The 19,239-nt window shown below is 42.2% G+C and overlaps 1 protein-coding gene across 1 annotated transcript in view; it reads left to right on the plus strand.

The window, feature by feature from the left end:
• The window catches only part of LOC141099782 (dynein axonemal heavy chain 5-like), a 587,253-nt gene that overhangs the window by 57,688 nt on the left and 510,326 nt on the right, over positions 1-19,239 (plus strand). The window contains exons 10-14 of the mRNA XM_073587845.1: positions 378-543; positions 1,460-1,553; positions 10,261-10,359; positions 10,629-10,810; positions 13,060-13,179. Of these exons, the coding sequence (XP_073443946.1) occupies positions 378-543; positions 1,460-1,553; positions 10,261-10,359; positions 10,629-10,810; positions 13,060-13,179 (661 nt within the window). The remainder of the gene's footprint in view (positions 1-377; positions 544-1,459; positions 1,554-10,260; positions 10,360-10,628; positions 10,811-13,059; positions 13,180-19,239) is intronic.

Genomic DNA, 19,239 nt, shown 5'->3' on the forward strand with positions numbered 1-19,239 from the left:
ATAATTATAACTAACTGATCCAACTGGGAATTTAATGAGTCATAGTTTTAATGGAGACACAACATATAATTAAGCAGTGACTCAATATACATCCCTATTTGGGTGTATGTGTATTATTTTAGTAATTTTCCTATCATTTTGTACAATTATTAATAAAAACTATATTCACTTACCATTTTTTCCATATTCCCTTTCCCAATTATCTATAGTTTATTAGTGGTGCACACTTAAGTGAATAATGTCTTATGAGATCTGACCAAACTATTATTCATATAAATAGTAACTTGTATAAAAGAGTTAAATTAATGTGATGTTTGGCTTTAAACTCTGGCAGGATGGCTTGAATTGTATTTAAATTGAATTATGATCTTTTGCAGGAGCTAACAGCGAAGTGATCGAGAAGCTGGAAGGAATGCTTTCTGTTTGGATTAAGCAGATTGAGCAGGTTCTCGCAGAAAGTGAGCAGATGAGGAAAGAAGCTGATGACATTGGACCCTCTGCTGAGCTGGAACATTGGAAGTCACGGATGTCATCCTTCAACAGGTTTAAAACATTTTTAATAGCAATCTTTAGGGACAATTCATCAATCGTCACTTTTCTTTACTTGTCGTCTTGTAGTGTTATGCGACGAATTTTTCAAAGTGGCGCACGTGGTTCATGAATTTTTCCACAGAGCCAAAAACTATTCTTTATTTTTTGCCTTCAACCTCTTTTGCCCCTTTTTAGCATAAACAGTCACATGTTCTGCTGAAATGTCATAAAATGCGCACAAAAATTCCAGGCGTACATAAAATCACTCCAAGGGGAACTGGGATATATTTGTGCAAAAATGTTGCCACTTTTAAAAAGTTGCAATTGATGTATGAGCCAAAAACATCTGAATATCCCAAACCCCACACACACAATGAAGAACATATAAAAAAAAAAAAAGCCGAAAACATAACCATAATATAGACAAAAAAGGTGCAAATTTAAAGAAGAATAAAGTGCAAATAAAAAACACCAAAAGCCAAACAAAATAAAGCACAAATGGAATAATGAATCGAGCCCTTCATGTTTTGAAAATTGTGACACATTACACGAGTAGTTTTTGGTATTACAAATCTAAAATGGGGTTTAATCGAATGTTTATGTAAGGTGCAGTATGTAAAGGATATTTAACCTTGTGTATCTCAAAATCACCCATAAATCTATACACTTCTGAGATGACTTGCAGTGTTATGGACTTTATGGCCTTTATATTTTTGAGCGTTCTTAGATGTTTTTAAATGTGTGTATCTATTTTGTTTTGCTTATTATGGAATATTGATTTTTTTTGTGCAGTCTATTATGTGTATTTAACTACGTTTTTAGTGTTGAGGCTGTATTGAAATTCACCAATTAAGCTTTTTTTTCCTTATAATTGTGTGCTGTACTGAGTAATTGATTTTAACTGCTGACATATATATTATTTCTCAAGTCTTTTAGATGAGATTAAAAGTCCTAAGGTCAAAAAGGTTCTGAGCATCCTACAAGCGGCTAAGTCCAGGATGTTAAAGCAGTGGAAAGAACTGGTACTTCTTTTTTCTTTTACATTCTGTTTACATAATGGGCATTAATTTTACTCTAGAATTTTATCTTCCTTTGCTTTCTCACTGTGCAATGTACTGTAGTTTGAATAGTTTCACTGGTTTAAAGGGGGTTTTACACATAGCGATATCGCTAGCAATATCGCTAAAACGTCACTGATTTTGTGACATTATAGTGATATTGCTAGCGATATCGCTATGTGTGATACTTACCTCCGACCGACTCCCCCGCTGTCCATCGCTGATCTCGTGAGAATGTCCGGCTCCATTTCTCGTCGTCCGCTTCCTGCTGTGATGACGAGCGACGCGTGGAGGCGGGCGGGAGGACGTCAGGATCGCTGTGTGTGAAAGGTGAGTATCGTGCGCTGCGTCGCTGCTGCATCACTGTGAGGTCTTTCTGTATGAAAGCTCACTAGCGATCATTTAGCGATGCACCAGCGATCCTGACCGGGTCGGATCGCTCGTCGGATCGCTGGTGCATCGCTAAATGTAAAAGGGCCTTAAAGAAAAATCATTTGAAAATTCCAAAATAGGAAATACAAAAGTGATTGACAGGTTGGTCACACGCATAGTGCTTGACAAGTGTGACCAACTTTTTACTATTGATGCTGCCTATGTAGCATCAATAGTAAAAGATATGGTTATTTTCACCTTCTGACGGCCCCCGATCTCAGCGGCGCTCTTGGTACGTTCTGTTCCCAGGGATGCATTGCGCGAAGGACCTTTGTGACTTCACGGTCGCGAGACCGCGACGTCATCTCAGGTGATTTGCGCAATGCATCCCTGGGAAAGGAAGATGCTGGCAGCGTGGCTGAGAGGTGGGAGGACTCCGGGGGCCATCAGAGGGTAAGTATATCACTATTTTTTATATTAATTCTATTTTTTACAGGAATATGGAACCCAGGGCATGAACGAGAGCCTCCTCTCCTCCAGACCCTGGGTACCATCCGCATAGCCACATGTGTAAAGTGAGCGTTTCAATGCAATACTATGGCGGCGGAATCGCCGCGATTCCGCAGAAATAATGAACATACTATGGATTTTACCGCTCTGCGATTCTGCAGCGGTAAAATCCGCAGCATGGGCACAGCAACTGCAGAATCCCGAATCCAAAAAGATGAATAGAACCAAGAGCAACAAATAGAAACTAAATAATTTTATTGTATATCCCAAAAAATAGATAAAATACAGAATATAATAATTCAATCAATAATTTAAATGCAAAAGGGTATCAGCGACACTAAAGCCCCCGTTACACACTGCAATATCACTAGCAATATCACTGTAAAGTCACAGATTTTGTGACATTGCAGCGATATTGCTAGCGATATCGCTGCATGTGATACTTGCCTCCAACCGGCTCCCCCCGCTGGTTATCGCTGATCACGCGAGAAGGTCCTGGACCATTCCTCGTCGGCCACTTCCTGCGGCGCCGACGATCGACGCGTGGAGCCGGGCGGGAGGACGCAGGATCGTCGCGTCTGACAGGTAAGTAGCGATCCCCGACCCCAGCGATGTCACTGGTGAGATCTGCCTGTGTGGCAGCTCACTAGCGACCACCTAGCGATGCACCAGCGATCCTGACCGCGTCATATCGCTAGTCGGATCGCTGGTGCATCGCTAGGTGTAACGGTACCCTTAGTATCACCACATGAGCAAGGAAAGCTGAACAGTTGGCAATATAAACATAATTGCATGTGTAAATAAACCTGATATGATACACAAATACTCAGAGAAATTAATAAAAATGTGTTATTGCCCACCAAAGAAGTGGGACAAACAATGTGCAACAAATGCAAAAAATGACCGCCTTGTATAGAGGACACACAGATATCTCTTTTAATCAAATAAAGTGCGTAGTGCTGAATTATGAATGTGTGGCAGAAAAATAAATATTCCTTTCAAAGGTCAGAAAGTGCAAAAGTGCATAATTCAGTGATCCCAAATAAGGATAAGAACAAATATATCTGTTTGTGGTTTGCAGAGAATCAGATAACCCAAAAAGAAGCACACGTAAGTTTCAAGTGAGGGGCCCCCTGAAGAAGCTAAGGAGCGTGTTGGGGTCCCGTTCTCCACATGATATTTTTTCTTACTGGCAGTAGTTATATTCAGGTCCCTCACTTGAGGCTTGTGTGGTTTATTTTTGGTTACCTTCTTATCTGTAGACATGTGACAGCAGTCATATACTTATATCAGATAACCACAAATAGATATATTTTTTATATTTATATTTTTTCTTTTTGTTTTGTAGATCCTTATTTGGGATCACTGAATTATGCAACTGTTCAGCTTTCCTTGCTCATGTGGTGATACTAAGTGTCGCTGATACCCTTTTGTATTTAAATTATTGATTGAATTATTATATTTTGTATTTTATCTATTTTTATTACATATTTTCTATTTGTTGCTCTTGGTTCCATTCCTCTTTTTGTATTCATGATTTGTTGTGGTTGATGAGCTTTTATTGGCCTTTTTTTCTGTTTTTTTTTAACTGCGGTATCCCATAGGATTGTATGGGGGTGCGTTTTTTAAGCGTTTCCGCTGCGGCAAAAATGCATAATAAACGCAACGGGGGCACATAGACTTAGCCAGAGCAGTGGACTGTTACAAAGATCGTCTCCTAGACTGCAGGGTTTAGCACATCCATGGATATGAATAACTGGCCCCACGCAATTCCTCGTTTTCCTCTGTGGCAGCACTGTTGGTAAACCGAATACTCAATGCTGGCTTTAGCATGTTCTGGCTACAAGGCGTTCTTGAATCAGCTCATTGAGGAAAACTTCTTCAAGAAAAAAATGTACAAAATGGAAAACTGCCTTAATTTGGTTTTAACATGCTGGCTTCCTGACTTTGAGGGTTGCACATCGAGCCCACACCTTTCCCTGCATTTGACAGCTGATTTAATCAGCCCATCATATGCCTCTAACAGCCATGGTGGAGCAAAGCTCTGCCCATGGCTTTTAACCTATTAAATCCTGTTGTCAATCTCTCCCTGACATGATCGCATGGCGCCAACTGGTTGCTGAAGACCCCCAGACCTTTCATTACGATCCTCCTGTGAAAGCCAGTCCATGGCCTGCGTTTGTGACTTTCACTTTACATAGCAGTATTGATGCACTGCTATGTATAACACAAGTGATCAGATGATTGCAGCTTCAAGGCCCTCAAGGGGAATAACAAGTGTGTATTCACAATGTTTTTCAAAAAATGGGGAAAAAAAAACAAAAGTTCAAATCACCCACTTTTTATCCAATTAAAAGTAAAACAATATTAAAAAAATACAAATATTTTGTACTTCTGTGTTTGTAAATGTCTGATCTATGAAAATAAAAAATAAATTAATCCAATTGGTAAATGACATAATGAGAACAAAAATCAAAATGCCAGAATTACATTTTTTGGTTGCACCAACATTGCAATAAAATACAATAAGAGGTGATCAAAACATCGTATGTACCCAAAAATTGTATTAGTAAAACGTCAGCTCAGAGAGCACAAAATAAGCCCTCACCCAGCTCCATATTCTAAAATGTGAGAATTGACGAGTGTCGAAAAATGTCAAAACAGCTTTTTTTTTTTTTTTTTTTTTTACAAAATTCCGATTTTCCCCCCCCCACTAAAATAAAATAAGTATGCATTTTTGATATCTGGATAATTCTATTGCCAAGTCAGTGCTACTGTAAAGTGGACAGCAATATATATAAAAGTAAATGTATGTGTGTATCGCCAACCAGTCACGAAGCATCTTTCATTTCACCAGAGCTGTTTAAAAGAAGCTGAGCTGTGATTGGTTGCTATGAGCAACAGTTTTCCCACTCCACGACAACACCTCCGCAGACACTGACCGGGTGGGAGAAATCTAGCATCCCTGGGAACATAAGCTCCCAGCCATTGTCTGCCCCCTAGAAAGGAGCAGAGATCACATGACAGAAATGAATTACCCCTCCCGTGCCCATATACCCATCACACATCCTCCATCTCGTAGGCACATCTTCCCTCTTAAAGGGATCTCCGCTATGGAAGTTAGGGCAAATCCCTCAGCGCTCTGATTCTGACCCCAGGATTCTATTAAAGGGATCATTGGTAAAGGAGTCAGGGCAAATCCATCCAGTGCTTTGGTTTTGACCCCAGGCCTCTCTTAAAGGGATCCCCGGTATGGAAGTTAGGACCGTTCCACTCAGCGCTGTGGTTCTGACCCCAGGGTCTCTTAAAGGGATCATTGGTATGTAAGTTAGGGCAATTGCACTAAGCGCTCTGGTTCTGACCCCAGGCCTCTCTTAAAGGGATCCCCGGTATGGAAGTTAGGACCGCTCCACTCAGCGCTCTGGTTCTGACGCCAGGCCTTTCTTAAATATATATATATATATATATATATATATATATATATATATATATATATATATATATATATATATATATATATATATATATATATATATATACACACACAGAGGTTGGACAAAATAATGGAAACACCTAACGTTTTGGCATCATAATCTTCGAACATGTTATAAACATGCAAACTGTGACATATGGTAATGTTTGTTAGTTGATTATTTGTGTTATGTGATATGTGTATGTAAATTAACTGTTTGTTTTGCAGAATTGTAAGAACATTGATGAGAACCTGATACCAATGGCAGACCTCTGAGATTTTCAAAGAGGCCAAATTGTTGGTGATCGTATGGCAGGTGCTAGTGTAACAGAAAGTGCCCGAATGCTTGGCATGTTAAGAGGTATTGTCTCCAAAGTAATGACGCGTTTGAAAGAGAAGGAAAAACATCCGCAGCAAAGCACAGGTCCGGCCGAAAGTCGAAGTTGACTGAGAGAGACGGTCGGACTCTAAAGCGAATTGTGACAGAGGATCACAAGACCACGGCTCTGAAAATCACTGCTGAGCTCAATGAACACCTAAAGAACCCAGTTTCCATGAAAACTGTTCGTCGTGAGCTGCACAAATCTGGATTCCACGGAAGAGCTGCAATTAGAAAACCGCTGCTCTCAATGACAAATGTTTCCAAGCGTTTAGAGTGTGTAGAAACCTCCAGAATTGGTCCCTCGAGCAGTGGAAACATGTGATATTCTCAGACGAATCATCGTTTACCCTATTTCCGACCTCCGGCCGAGTGTACGTTTGGAGACAGCCGAAAGAAGCATTCCATCCAGACTGCCTTCTCCCAACTGTAAAACATGGCGGAGGTTCTGTGATGATCTGGGGTGCTATTTCATGGAGATCCGCTGGGCCAATGATATCCCTTCATGGAAGAATTAACAGCCGAGATTATTTGGGCATTTTGGGCGACCAAGTGCATCCTATGGTTCAAGCACTGTTCCAGGAAGGGAATGCCATCTTTCAGGATGATAATGCACCAATTCATACAGCTAGAATCGTTAAAGCATGATACGAGGAACATTGTAATGAAGTTGAGCATCTCATCTGGCCCACACAATCCCCAGACCTCAACATTATTGAGCATTTATGGTCGATTTTAGGGATTCAAGTTAGATGTCAATTTCCGCCGCCATCATCATTCAAAGAACTGGAAGGTGTTTTAACTGAAGAATGGGCTAAAATTCCTTTGGAAACAATTCACACCTTGTATGAATCCATACCTCGGATAATTGAGGCTGTAATCGCTGCAAAAGGTGGACCTACACCATATTAAACTAACTTTTGTGGATGTTTCCAGGTGTTTCCATTATTTTGTCCAACCCGTGTGTTTGTGTGTGTGTGTGTGTGTGTGTGTGTATATGTATGTGTGTGTGTATATATGTGTGTATGTATATATATATATATATATATATATATATATATATATATATATATATATATATATATATAATCTCTCACACACACTGAATGTACAGTATGTATTTGTGTATCAGCAACAAATCACGAAGCATCTTTCATTTCGCCAGAGCTGTTCAAAAGAAGCTGAGCTGTGATTGGTTGCTATGAGAAAGTTTTCCCACTTGTCAACACCTCAGCAGACACTGACTGGGTGGGAGAAATCTGGCATCCATGGGAACATAAGCTCCCAGCCATTGTCTGCCCCACAGAAAGGAGCACAGAGCACTTTGGTTTTGACCCCAGGCCTCTCTTAAAGGGATCCCTGGTATGGAAGTTAAAACCGTTCCACTCAGCTCTGTGGTTCTGACCCCAGGGTCTCTTAAAGGGATCATTGGTATTGAAGTTAGGGCAAATCCACTCTGCACTTTGGTACTGAACTCAGGCCTTTCTTAAAGGGATCTCCAGTATGGAAGTCAGGGCAAATCCATCCAGCGCTTTGGTTCTGACCCCAGTCCTCTCTTAACAGGATCCCCGGTATGGAAGTCAGGGCAATTGCCTTCAAATGCTCTGGGACTGACCCCAGGCTCTCTTAAATGGATCTCCTGTATGCAAGTCAGGGCAAATCCACTCAGCGCTCTGGTTCTGATCCCAGGCTCTCTTAAAGGGATCCCCGGTATGGAAGTCAGGGCAAATCCACTCTGCGCTTTAGTACTGACCCCAGGCCTCTCTTACAGGGATCTCCGGTATGAAAGTTAGGGTAAATCCCTCAGCGCTCTGATTCTTACCCCAGGCCGCTCTTAAAGGGATCCCTGGTATGGAAGTTAGGACCATTCCACTCAGCACTCTGGTTCTCTCATGGAAAAAGGTTGTCCAGCTCCACGATGTAGTGAAAACAAATTTCTTTTATTCACTTCACTCAATACAGGGTAGAGGTTAAAATGCCAGGATAGAAGATACAGATATTTGTGTTCTCAATGCGCTTCTGGTGTCTTATATATATGTCATTGACATATATATAATATAATTATCACCTATTCTGCTATCTATATCTCTATGAAAAATATATATATATATATATATATATATATATATATATATATATTGAATTATCACCTATTCTGCTATCTATATCTCTATGAAATATATATATATATATATATATATATATATATATTTATTTCATAGAGATATAGATAGCAGAATAGGTGATAATTCAATTGTCGGCTTCTGTAAAATCATTACAGAACCCGACAGGATATGAGACATGGTTTACATACAGTAAACCATTGCATATCCGTTAGATTTATATATGTCCCTCACTAATAATGTTGGTAGTGTATGTGAGTTACATTTTGGAGCTGTAGGTGTTAAATTAAAGAATTTAATCAGGGAAAAAACTGGCTCCCGTGCAATTTTCTCCGCCGAGAAGGAAAGCCAGTGACTGAGGGCAAATATTAATAGCCTAGAGAGGGACCATGGTTATTGCCCCCCCCGGCTAAAAACATCTTCCCCCAGACATCCCAGAAAAGGTGCATCTGTAAGATGCGCCTATCCCGTCACCTAGCCTCTCTCTCTTCCCATTGCCCTGTAGCGGGTGGCATATGGGGTAATAAGGGGTTAATATCACCTTGATATTGTAAGGTGACATTAGGCCTGGTTAATAATGGAGAGGTGTCAATAGGACACCTATCCATTATTAATCCAATAAGTATGTAAGGGTTAAAAAAACACACATTAAGAATAAAGACTTTTAATGAAATAATTAAACACACATTTTTGCCATCTTTATTAAACTCCCAATCCAATCGAAGCCCTTGTTCTCCTGTAAATAATCAAAAATAAAAAAGCAACAATATCCCATACCTGTCCACCGTACAGTCAAGTCCCACGCTGCAAATCCATCTCAAGGGGTTAAATAGTTAACAACCGGGAGTGGTGCTAATGCGACCGCCCCAGCTGTAAACCAAGGAGGAATGAATGAAAAGCTGCCTGCGCAGCCTGACCGGACATGAACTCATTAGCGTGGGAAATTTTCTGAACATTTCCCCACGCTGTCAAGTACACCTTAGGTCAGGCGAGGAGTCTGCGCAGCTTAAATGACGTCAGCGGTAGTTACTGAGGCTGCGCAGACTCCTCGCCTGACCCGCGGTGAACACAACGAGGAAAAAAAAAAAAAAAAAATTATATATATATTGTATGTATATAGACTTTATGTATGTTTTCACGAATATTTGAGCCCATGGATCCATTATATGTCCATTTTGCAAGCCGGTGAGAAAATCTCACCATACGGAAGTAACACTGATGTCACATGGATGCTTACATGCGAGAAAATCGCATCCTCGTATTGCACGCAGATGACATACGGATCACTGTTCAGGGAACATTTCTGCGATTCTAGTCCATGTAAAACGGACCTTTTTTATATGCCGTGTGTGACTCCAGCCTTAGAGTTGTGCAGTGATGGTAAAGTAGAGCACATACTAAATAGAAGAGGTTTTATTTTAGCTAAAACTAATATAAGTGTATGAACAGATGCCAATCAGGACCGAGAGACTAAAGAAAGTGGCGTGTGAGATGTCTGGTTATGCAGCACTATTCTCAATAAAACCTTCCTACGTTTATTGGACTTGAATCACTGCCAGTCTATAAAAGTGCAGTAGCTGGTGTCACTGATGAAATATGTTGTGAGCAAAGTCATTTATATCCCAGAGCTAAACTAAGACCAATTTATTCTTCTAGAAGGGTAAATTTCAGTGTCAGTTTTATGACTTTTCTAGAAAGTCAAATTGTATATCACTAGGCATGAAAGCAACTGTAATTCCTGTAATAATTATATTTTATTCCCCCGTTTGTCAATACAGTTAACTTAATGTTGTTCTTTGTGTTACTTTTGGATAGGACTGCAATGTAACAAATGCTGCCAATGAAGCAAAGGACAATGTGAAATATTTGTACACCCTAGACAGATTCTTTGGACCTTTGGGCAAAGCCTCTCCCGTAAGTCTTTCTGGCTAAATTCGTATTAATTGCAGAAGTCTTTTTTTAGGTTAATGACATTATCTCATTGAGTTTGTAGTTTCTAAGTGAATGCACCTTCTTCTTACAAATTTGCTCCTTTTTATTTTTTTATATTTTTTAGTATTTAAGTTTTTTTTAGTATTTTAGATTTTGTCTGGCTTGGTGATGTGTAAAGCTTTTGATAAGTGAAGGACACATTTGTCAGTGTACTTGTACCTGAAATCTGATTTACACTATTATATGTGCAGGCTACAATGGTAGAACACATTCCAAGCTTGATGAACAGCATCCGAATGATCTATAGCACTTCCCAGTATTATAACACTTCAGAGCATATGACATCTCTCTTCTTGAAAGTCACCAATCAAATTGTGACCACATGCAAGAGTTACCTGAACCAAGGAGTTGTTAAGATCTGGGACCTGGAAAGGTACAGTGTGGACATTGTTAATTAGCAATATATAGCAAATATGTTTTACGGTTACTATATTTTGGTACTTTTAGCTTTACTTGTACCCATATGTTTGCTGTTCAGAAGAGATGTAAAATAGTCTCACAACAAAATGGGGTTGTGGTTTAATAATTTTTCACAGCAGTGCCTATATACAATGGGTATATAAAAATAGAGGTCTCATAGAAAACTAAAACCAGACCCAACATTTGCATGTGCACAGTGACATTTTTTGGATGTAGTTGTTCAGACAACCAGTTGGTTTTATTTTTGTATATTCATTCTTGTTTGTTACAGCCATTCCTTTTTATTTTATTTAAGCTTCACTTTATGACATCCTATTTTTTGTAAGATAGCTGTAGTTTTTATAAGTGCCATTTTGCCAAATATATCTGTATTATGTTAACTTTTTTATGGAAGTAATGGAGAATAACAAGCAACCACGTAATTTTTAAAGCCATTGTAAATAAACTATTTAATTCTCTATATGAGCTGTTACAAATTCATGGATGCCAAAAATGGTTTGTTACATTTATGTCTAAAAATTGTATAAATAATTTGATTATCGTAATTGATTGTTTTTCATTATTTTTTAGAATTTTGTTGGGAAAAAAAAATCTGACTTTTGATTTACCCCTAGATAAAGAGATGTACTGGTATGCAGAGATTATCTCTATTTACAGTACAATATGCCTGTAACAAAGAAGAATATCATTTAGAACTTTAGGCAGAGACAATCCTGCTATACTTAGCAGCATAACTCGTGGCTCATTGCTCCTGCCTGGTATACTAGATGTTCTAAGTTTGAATCCCTTGACAGACCACACTTTAAAAAAAAAAAAAAAAAAGTGAAAAAGCAAATAATTTCAAGCAGCTATATATGAAGGCATTTGTTGAACACAGAGAAGCACAATGGGCTCTTCCCCCTAATATCCTGAGTCTGAGATAAGGGAAGAAAAGTGTGAATGATCACTGTAGTATCTGAGATACATAGTGTTGATTGGGCTCCACCACAGGCCTTTATGCAGCTGAACTAGCTTCATATGTCATATGTGTTATGCCTCTTTCACACATCCATGTCTCCTGTACGTGTGGTGACAGTTTTAACACGTACCATAGACACGTAGACATTTATTTAAATGAATAATTTAAAAAATCGGAGTTGGGTCCCAACCATTTTTGCCAACCAGCCTTGCTAAAGCTCACAGCTGGGTTCTGTTATTCTCAGGCTGGTAAGGGGCCATTGACATAGGCCCCCCCAGCCTAAAAACAGCAGCCCGCCTTTTCTGGCACTTTGCCCAGCTCTTCCCACTTGTCCTGTAGCGGTGGCAAGTGGGGTAATATTTGTGGGGTTGATGTCACCTTTGTATTGTTAGGTGATATCAAGCCCACGGTTTAGTAAGACACCTCTCCATTACTAATAATCTTATAGTTATGTTAAACTAGCTGAAGAGCCCGGCGTTGCCTGGGCATAGTAACCAACTGTGGTTAGTTATAACAAATTATAATGATTATATTGCACATAAAAACATTTCACAGCATATATTCAACACTACAGATTTGCAACACAAATTAACTAAACGATTACCCAAGTATTGATAATGTTTTATTTTCATCTCATTCAAGAGCCTTTTGACAAACAACATTTTTGGTTTTTCCTTTCGGTGCAAAGATGAACAAATTTTTGGCAGTTCCAACTCTTGAACAGACCATGTAAAGTTGACCTTGAGAAAAGCATGGAGATTGCAAATCGATCCCTACTACTTTCAAGGACTGTCCCTGAGCATTGTTTATGGATATTGTAAATAGCAGTTGAAGAAATCAGATAGAATGAGTTGAATTCTTGGAATGAAAATGTCATCAACTTTGGCACATCCTGTTTCTGAGCTGTGTATCTAACCCTATCCAAAACCAAAAATGATGTTTATCAAAAGGCTCTTGAATGAGTTGAAAATAAAATACTATCAGTACTTGGGTAATTGTTTAGTTAATTTGTGTTGCAAATCTGTAGTGTTGAATATATGATGTGAAATGTTTTTATGTGCAATATAATCATTATAATTTGTTATGACTAACCACAGTTAGTTACTAGGCCCAGGCAACGCTGGGCTCTTCAGCTGGTAGTAGATAAAGATACATCCAGAATAAAGTCCTTTATTTGAAAAAATGACACAAACTACTTTATTAATCTCAATAAACCATACTTACTGCATCGCCTTATTTTTAAGGGAAAAACTTCTGAAGAGAATCCAGGAATGTGTGTACCTAAATGAACAGTACCAATCTTCTTTCCACAAAGTGAAAGAGCGACTAAACGAAACTCCAAATGAAAGGCAGTTTGAATTCAGGTAAATATTAATTCTATGTAATATTTTGTGGAAAGATTTATTCAATCATACTAAAAAATATTAATGTTATGTCCATAGAAAATCAAATTGTTCCAATTTTTTATGTAATTTAACTGCCACAAGCTTGTAACCTGATGTTACTTGCATCCGCCAACTGCTTGACTAGCATTAACTATGGCTAGTCTTTGCTGAATGCTTTTACTAATGATTTTAGTAGAGCAAAGTTTGCTTTGCGCTAATCCCTCTATATATTGACATTCACATTACAATTCAATTCCTCATCCCAAAGACAATATTATCACCTTTTCAATGGATATGTGTCTGATTGGGTCAATCTTCTGTAAAAGATTCAGAATCGCTCTTAACTAGAGTTGAGCGAAACGGGTCAAAAAAATTCAAAAGTCTCCGACTTTCGCCAAAGTCGGGTTTCATGAAACGAAACCCGACCTCAGCGTGAGGTCGGCCACGAGGTCGGCGACTTTAGCGCCAAAGTCGCGTTTCAAAACATGCTTCAGCTCCCTTTTTCAGCCAATGAGGAAGAACGGACACTGTGGGCAACGTGATGACATAGGCAGCGGTCCCCACCATCTTTGAGAAGGGCATGCAAGTGATTGGCTTGCTTTGGGGGGCGTCACAGGGGGTATAAAAGGGCGTGCACGCCGACCGCCATCTTACTTCTGTTGATCTCAGTATAGGGAGAGATGCTGCTGCTGCAGATTCTGTAGGGAGAGCGTTAGGCAGAGAAGAAGAAAAAAAATCAGCTGCTGCTGCTAGCGATTTTTGCCTGTACAACACACCACTCACTGTACAGTGCAAGGGGAGGCTATATTTTGGTGGATCAGCTCTGTTGGTTGTTAGGCTGCCTTATAAGGCTATCTGATGGCTGCATTGCTAGTTTCACACTGCTTTGCAAACTGCTTTTTTAAAAGCAATCCTTTTTTTTTTTTTTTTTTTTTTTGGCCTGGTGAGATACTGAGCGTGCATTTTTTTTCACACCGTACAGAGGTGTATGCTGCTCTCTCAGTACCGTGTAACGGCTGTTATCACGGCCACAGTGAAGCTAAGGGTGTGACTCTGTAAGGATAAGTCGAGGAGTTGTTCCGTTCTTACAGACCTCCGCCTTATAGTTTTGTCTGTTTTTCAAACAGTCTAGTCTATTTGCTGTTTGATTACATTCAAAACTATAGAGAGACAGCGTGTGTCAGTCCGTATACTAAAAAAACACGGAGCTTGACAATTTAACATACACCGGACAGCGGTGTACGTGCACGCTGCTCTCTCAGTACCGTGTAATGGCTGTTATCACGGCCACAGTGAAGCTAAGGGTGTGACTCTGTAAGGATAAGTCAAGGAGTTGTTCCATTCTTACAGACCTACACTCTAGGGAGATTCCAATCCTGCCCTGTCCTATATAACATTTTTCACACCTGCCAAATTCATCCTGTCATACAGCGGTGTGATATACACTGGCCTGACACAATACATCAGTGTCCAGAAGTGGTAGGAGAATTAAATTCTCCCCTGTCCTATATACACCTTGTACCTTGTTTTACAGTTCCATATCATTGGTGGAATTGTGGGTACATTTTTAAAAAAAATGAAGTGTGGTGTAAGAGGCCGTGTTAGTGGGCGGGGGTTGCCAGCTGTTAATGATGGTGTTGGATCTGCTGGTAGTGGCAAAAGCAAAATAACAACTAATGCAGGAGGTGTTAAGCCTGCGTCATCGTCTGGCTCCACAAGGCCTCGAAGGCTCCCTTTTCTGGGAGTAGGTAAACCGCTTTTAAAGCCAGAGCTTCAGGAACAAGTTTTGGCCTACATTGCTGACTCGGCCTCCAGCTCTATCGCCTCCTCTTCTGAACTTGTAAAAAATAAAAGCACTGAGTCATCCTTTGGAGGCTCATGGTCATGAGCCACACCTTTCCTTGTGTCCTTCACCCCAACCAAAATTGAAGGATGCGGTAGGCCACACAACAGATTACTCCATGGAGCTGTTTTCACATACCATGCCTGGGTTATCAAGTGAAATGGTGAATTACCCAGGCCAAGATGAATCTGACATGGAGTGCACTGATGCACAGCCACTGATAGATGATTCTGCTAGTACATTCACTCAGAGCACGACATTGTCCTCGCAGTGTACGGAGCCAGATTCTGACCCTGATGAAACTCAGGTGCCCCTTCCCGCATACTATACCACCGTACACGGTGACACAGAGGAAGGTGCACATGACATTGAAGAGGAGGTGATGGATGACCTAGTTGTTGACCCAGATTGGCATCCATTGCGGGAAGAGGGTGTCGCTGCCAATAGCTCCGAAGTGGAGGAAGAGCATCCGCAGCAGGCATCAACATCGCAACAGCTGTTATCCGGCAGGCACGGAGCAGTCCAAAAACGGGTTACAAAAAGCCAAAAAGTTGCTGGACTGCTTGGCCAGATGGTCAAAATAGCACAGCGTGCAAGGACGCAAAATGTCTTCCATAGTAGGAAGAGTGCAGTGTGGCACTTTTTTGAACAAAATCCTCATGATCAGGCCAAGGTTATCTGTAAGAAGTGTGCAAAGACCTTTAGCCGAGGGAAAAATCTGAAAAATTTGAATACCAGTTGCATGCTTAGACATTTAACCACCATGCACTTGCAAGAGGTTTGGTGTTCCGTCCACGCTAGTACCACATGTGCAAATGCTCCCAAAGAAGGTAGTCAGCAACGCTACATTGTTTCCCCCACTGTAAGCCCACTGGTTAGCACAGCAGCAAATGTTGAGGTGTCGTTGCAAGGCCAAAGCTGTCAGGGATTCACAATGTTATATCAACGAAAGACTGAATCTAGGCCATCAGAAAGAACACCAACTCCATCACCATCATCAACCCTCTCTCGGTCCGCCCTGTCCACCGCTAGTTCCACCATAGGCATCTCTCAAGTCCAGCTCACCCTGCCAGAGACTGAGTAGGACAAGAAAGTACTCATCCTCTCATCCGCGTACACTGGGTTTGAACGCCCACATTGCCAAACTAATCTCGTTAGAGATGATGCCATATCGGTTGGTGGAAAGCGCAGCTTTCCTCGAACTCATGGCCTACGCAGTACCACGCTATGAACTACCCAGTCGCCACTTCTTTTCTCGCAAAGCCATCCCAGCCCTCCACCTTCATGTGAAGGACCGCATTGTCCATGCACTCAAGCAATCAGTGAGTGGAAAGGTGCACCTCACAACTGATGCATGGTCCAGTAGGCATGGCCAGGGCCGTTACGTGTCCATCACTGCGCACTGGGTTAATGTGGTGGATGCAGGGTCCACAGGGGACAGCGGTGGTGGGACTGTGCTGCCTAGCCCACGGTATAGGAAACAGTTGACTGTAGGCATTCGACCCTCCTCCTCCTACTCTTCTAGAAGCGAAAGCTCGTCCCCAGAGCGCAGTCGCAGCAGCACTCCATCCGCAGCTGCCAGTGTTGCACACGATGTGTCCCACTATCGATCAGCTAGTGGAAAGCGTCAGCAGGCTGTGTTGAAGATGATGTGTTTGGTCGACAGACACACCGCGGAGGTACTGGCCAACTACTTTCAGCAACAAACTGAGTCATGGCTGGGCATTCTACATTTGAGGCAGGCTAGGTAGTCAGCGATAACGGCCCTAATTTTGTGGCTGCCATAGCCCTTTCAAAACTCAGACACATACCTTGCTTGGCTCACACCTTGAACCTGGTGGTGCAGTGCTTCCTCAATAATTATCCAGAGTTAACAGGCCTGCTCCAGAAGGTTTGAAAACTGTGCTCGCACATCCCCCGGTCGCCCGTACACTCCAGTCGTATGCAGAAGCTGCAGCGATTGCTACACCTTCCCAAGCACCGGCTAATTATTGACATTGCAACAAGGTGGAACTCCACCCTGCACATGGTTGAGCGGCTGTGCGAACAGAGGCAGGCCGTAATGCATTTGTGGGAGGATACCCGGACAGGCACTTTAAGGGCAGACATGGAGTTGACAGGTGTGCAGTGGTCAAAGCTGAAAGACCTCTGTAAAGTCCTTCAGTGTTTTGGGGAATGCACATGGCTGGTAAGCGCAGACGACGCCATCATAAGCATGAGCATCCCACTTATGTGTCTGCTCATGCAAACTTTAACGCACATTAAGGAGCAGGCGTCTGCAGCCGAGGTTGACGAAGAGGAAGAGGGGGAGGAAATCCTTGATGACAGTCAGCCATTGTCTGCTCCGGAACCTCTCCTGGACGAGGTGGAGGAAGAGGAGGAGGAGGAGGGTGATGATGGGGAGGAGGATGCTTCTCGTGTGTCCAGAGAAAATGTTGGCGTGCCAAGGTCTGGTACAGGGTTTGTGCATGACTGGAGGGATGTGGATTTGCCAGAAAGTGCCCCTCCACCAAGCAGTCGCACCGCAACATTGACACCGGGAACATTGGCCCACATGTCAGATTATGCCTTGCAGATCCTAAAAAGGGACCCCCGCATTGCCAAAATGATGAACGATGACGACTACTGGTTGGCCAGCATCCTGGATCCACGCTATAAAGGCAAATTACAAAACATCATGCCACAGGAGAACCTTGACCTAATATTGGCCAACAAACAAGCTACTCTGGTAAACCGGTTGGTTGAGGCATTCCCAGCACACAGCAGCGGTGATGGTTCTCACACGAGCCGTAGGGGCCAGGGGCAGCTTGGAAGAGGTGTTCGTGGTGCACACATCAGAAGTGGCGTTGGAGACAGGGGTTTCATGACCATGTTGTGGACTGATTTTTCAAGTCCCGCTCACACGACTGGTAATACTGCATCGATGGAAAGTGACAGGAGACAGCAGTTGTCAACTATGGTTACAAACTACTTTTCCTCCCATGTCGATGTTCTCCCTCGCAGGTCATTCCCCTTTTGACTATTGGGCCGCTAAACTGGACACCTGGCCTGAATTGGCACAATATGCACTACAGGAGCTCGCTTGCCCAGCTGCAAGTGTGCTATCGGAAAGAGTCTTCAGTGCTGCTGGATCAATCCTGACAGAAAAAAGGACCCGTCTGTCGACCCAAAATGTGGATGATCTAACCTTCATTAAAATGAACCATGCATGGGTTTCCAAGGATTTTGTCCCACCTTCCCCTGATGACACATAGGGTGACAGAAAAATGGCTTGCTTTGGTCCTCCTCTTCTTGGGACTTGCACTATTTCGCCTTTTGCATCAGCTGAATGTCCAACATCAACATATGCCACTTTCTAAAACTCCCTAACTGTGCTGCCTCCTCCCCCATGGCCGGGGTCACCACCTAGCGCACGAAACCGTGCAAGTGCCGTTGCCCTGGACAGGTGGGTAGGCCGACTCTTGGGCGCGGACACTGGCACAGGGTCCCTCATAGTGCAATCAAGTGTCTCTGACGGTGGTGGTGCACACCCGCCGTCAGACACACCGCCGTACTATGAGGGGCCCAGTGCCAGTACCGACGCCCACAAATGGGCCCCCCTTGCTTGGGCAGGGCCCCAGCATTTACAATCTTTACCTCTCCCTGCTCCTCCGCTGTGTAGTCTGGGCTGTGAAATCCATACTGGGCCTGACACAGTCTGAGCCTGCCTCCTGAGCTATAGACATATATTTTGAATGTGTACACTATGCTATCCATACATGTTATCCGGTGATATGGGACCCTTTTCTCACCTTTGTGCAATCACGTGTAATCCATACTGGGCCTGAGAACAGCTGGCGAGCTGTTAAGCAAGCTACAGCACCTGTGGTTTGCACACGTAAGTTTTTCATTTTTTCAGGAATGACGGTTAGGCCTAAGTCCGGAACGGCGGTTGACCTGCACTTACTGGGAAATCATCGTTCGCGGGTAATAATTGTAATCCCAGATCCCCATCACTAACGGTGTTCAGCGGGTTATCTGCACCTGTAAGCGACAAACGCTGGCCCTTTCAGTGTAGCGCACATGCAGCCACGGACACGTAAGGGCATGACACAACAGTTATTGGCCAATCTCACGTGCCAGAGCCTCGCATGTCCCTCTAGTAAGCTGGATTCGGACCGCGGGGCGTGACGGAGTCTCGTTCGTTAATAGAATTA

Source organism: Dendrobates tinctorius, unplaced genomic scaffold (genome assembly GCF_039654945.1).
Source record: "Dendrobates tinctorius isolate UK_male_01 unplaced genomic scaffold, ASM3965494v1 ptg000102l, whole genome shotgun sequence".
Lineage (NCBI taxonomy): Eukaryota > Metazoa > Chordata > Amphibia > Anura > Dendrobatidae > Dendrobates > Dendrobates tinctorius.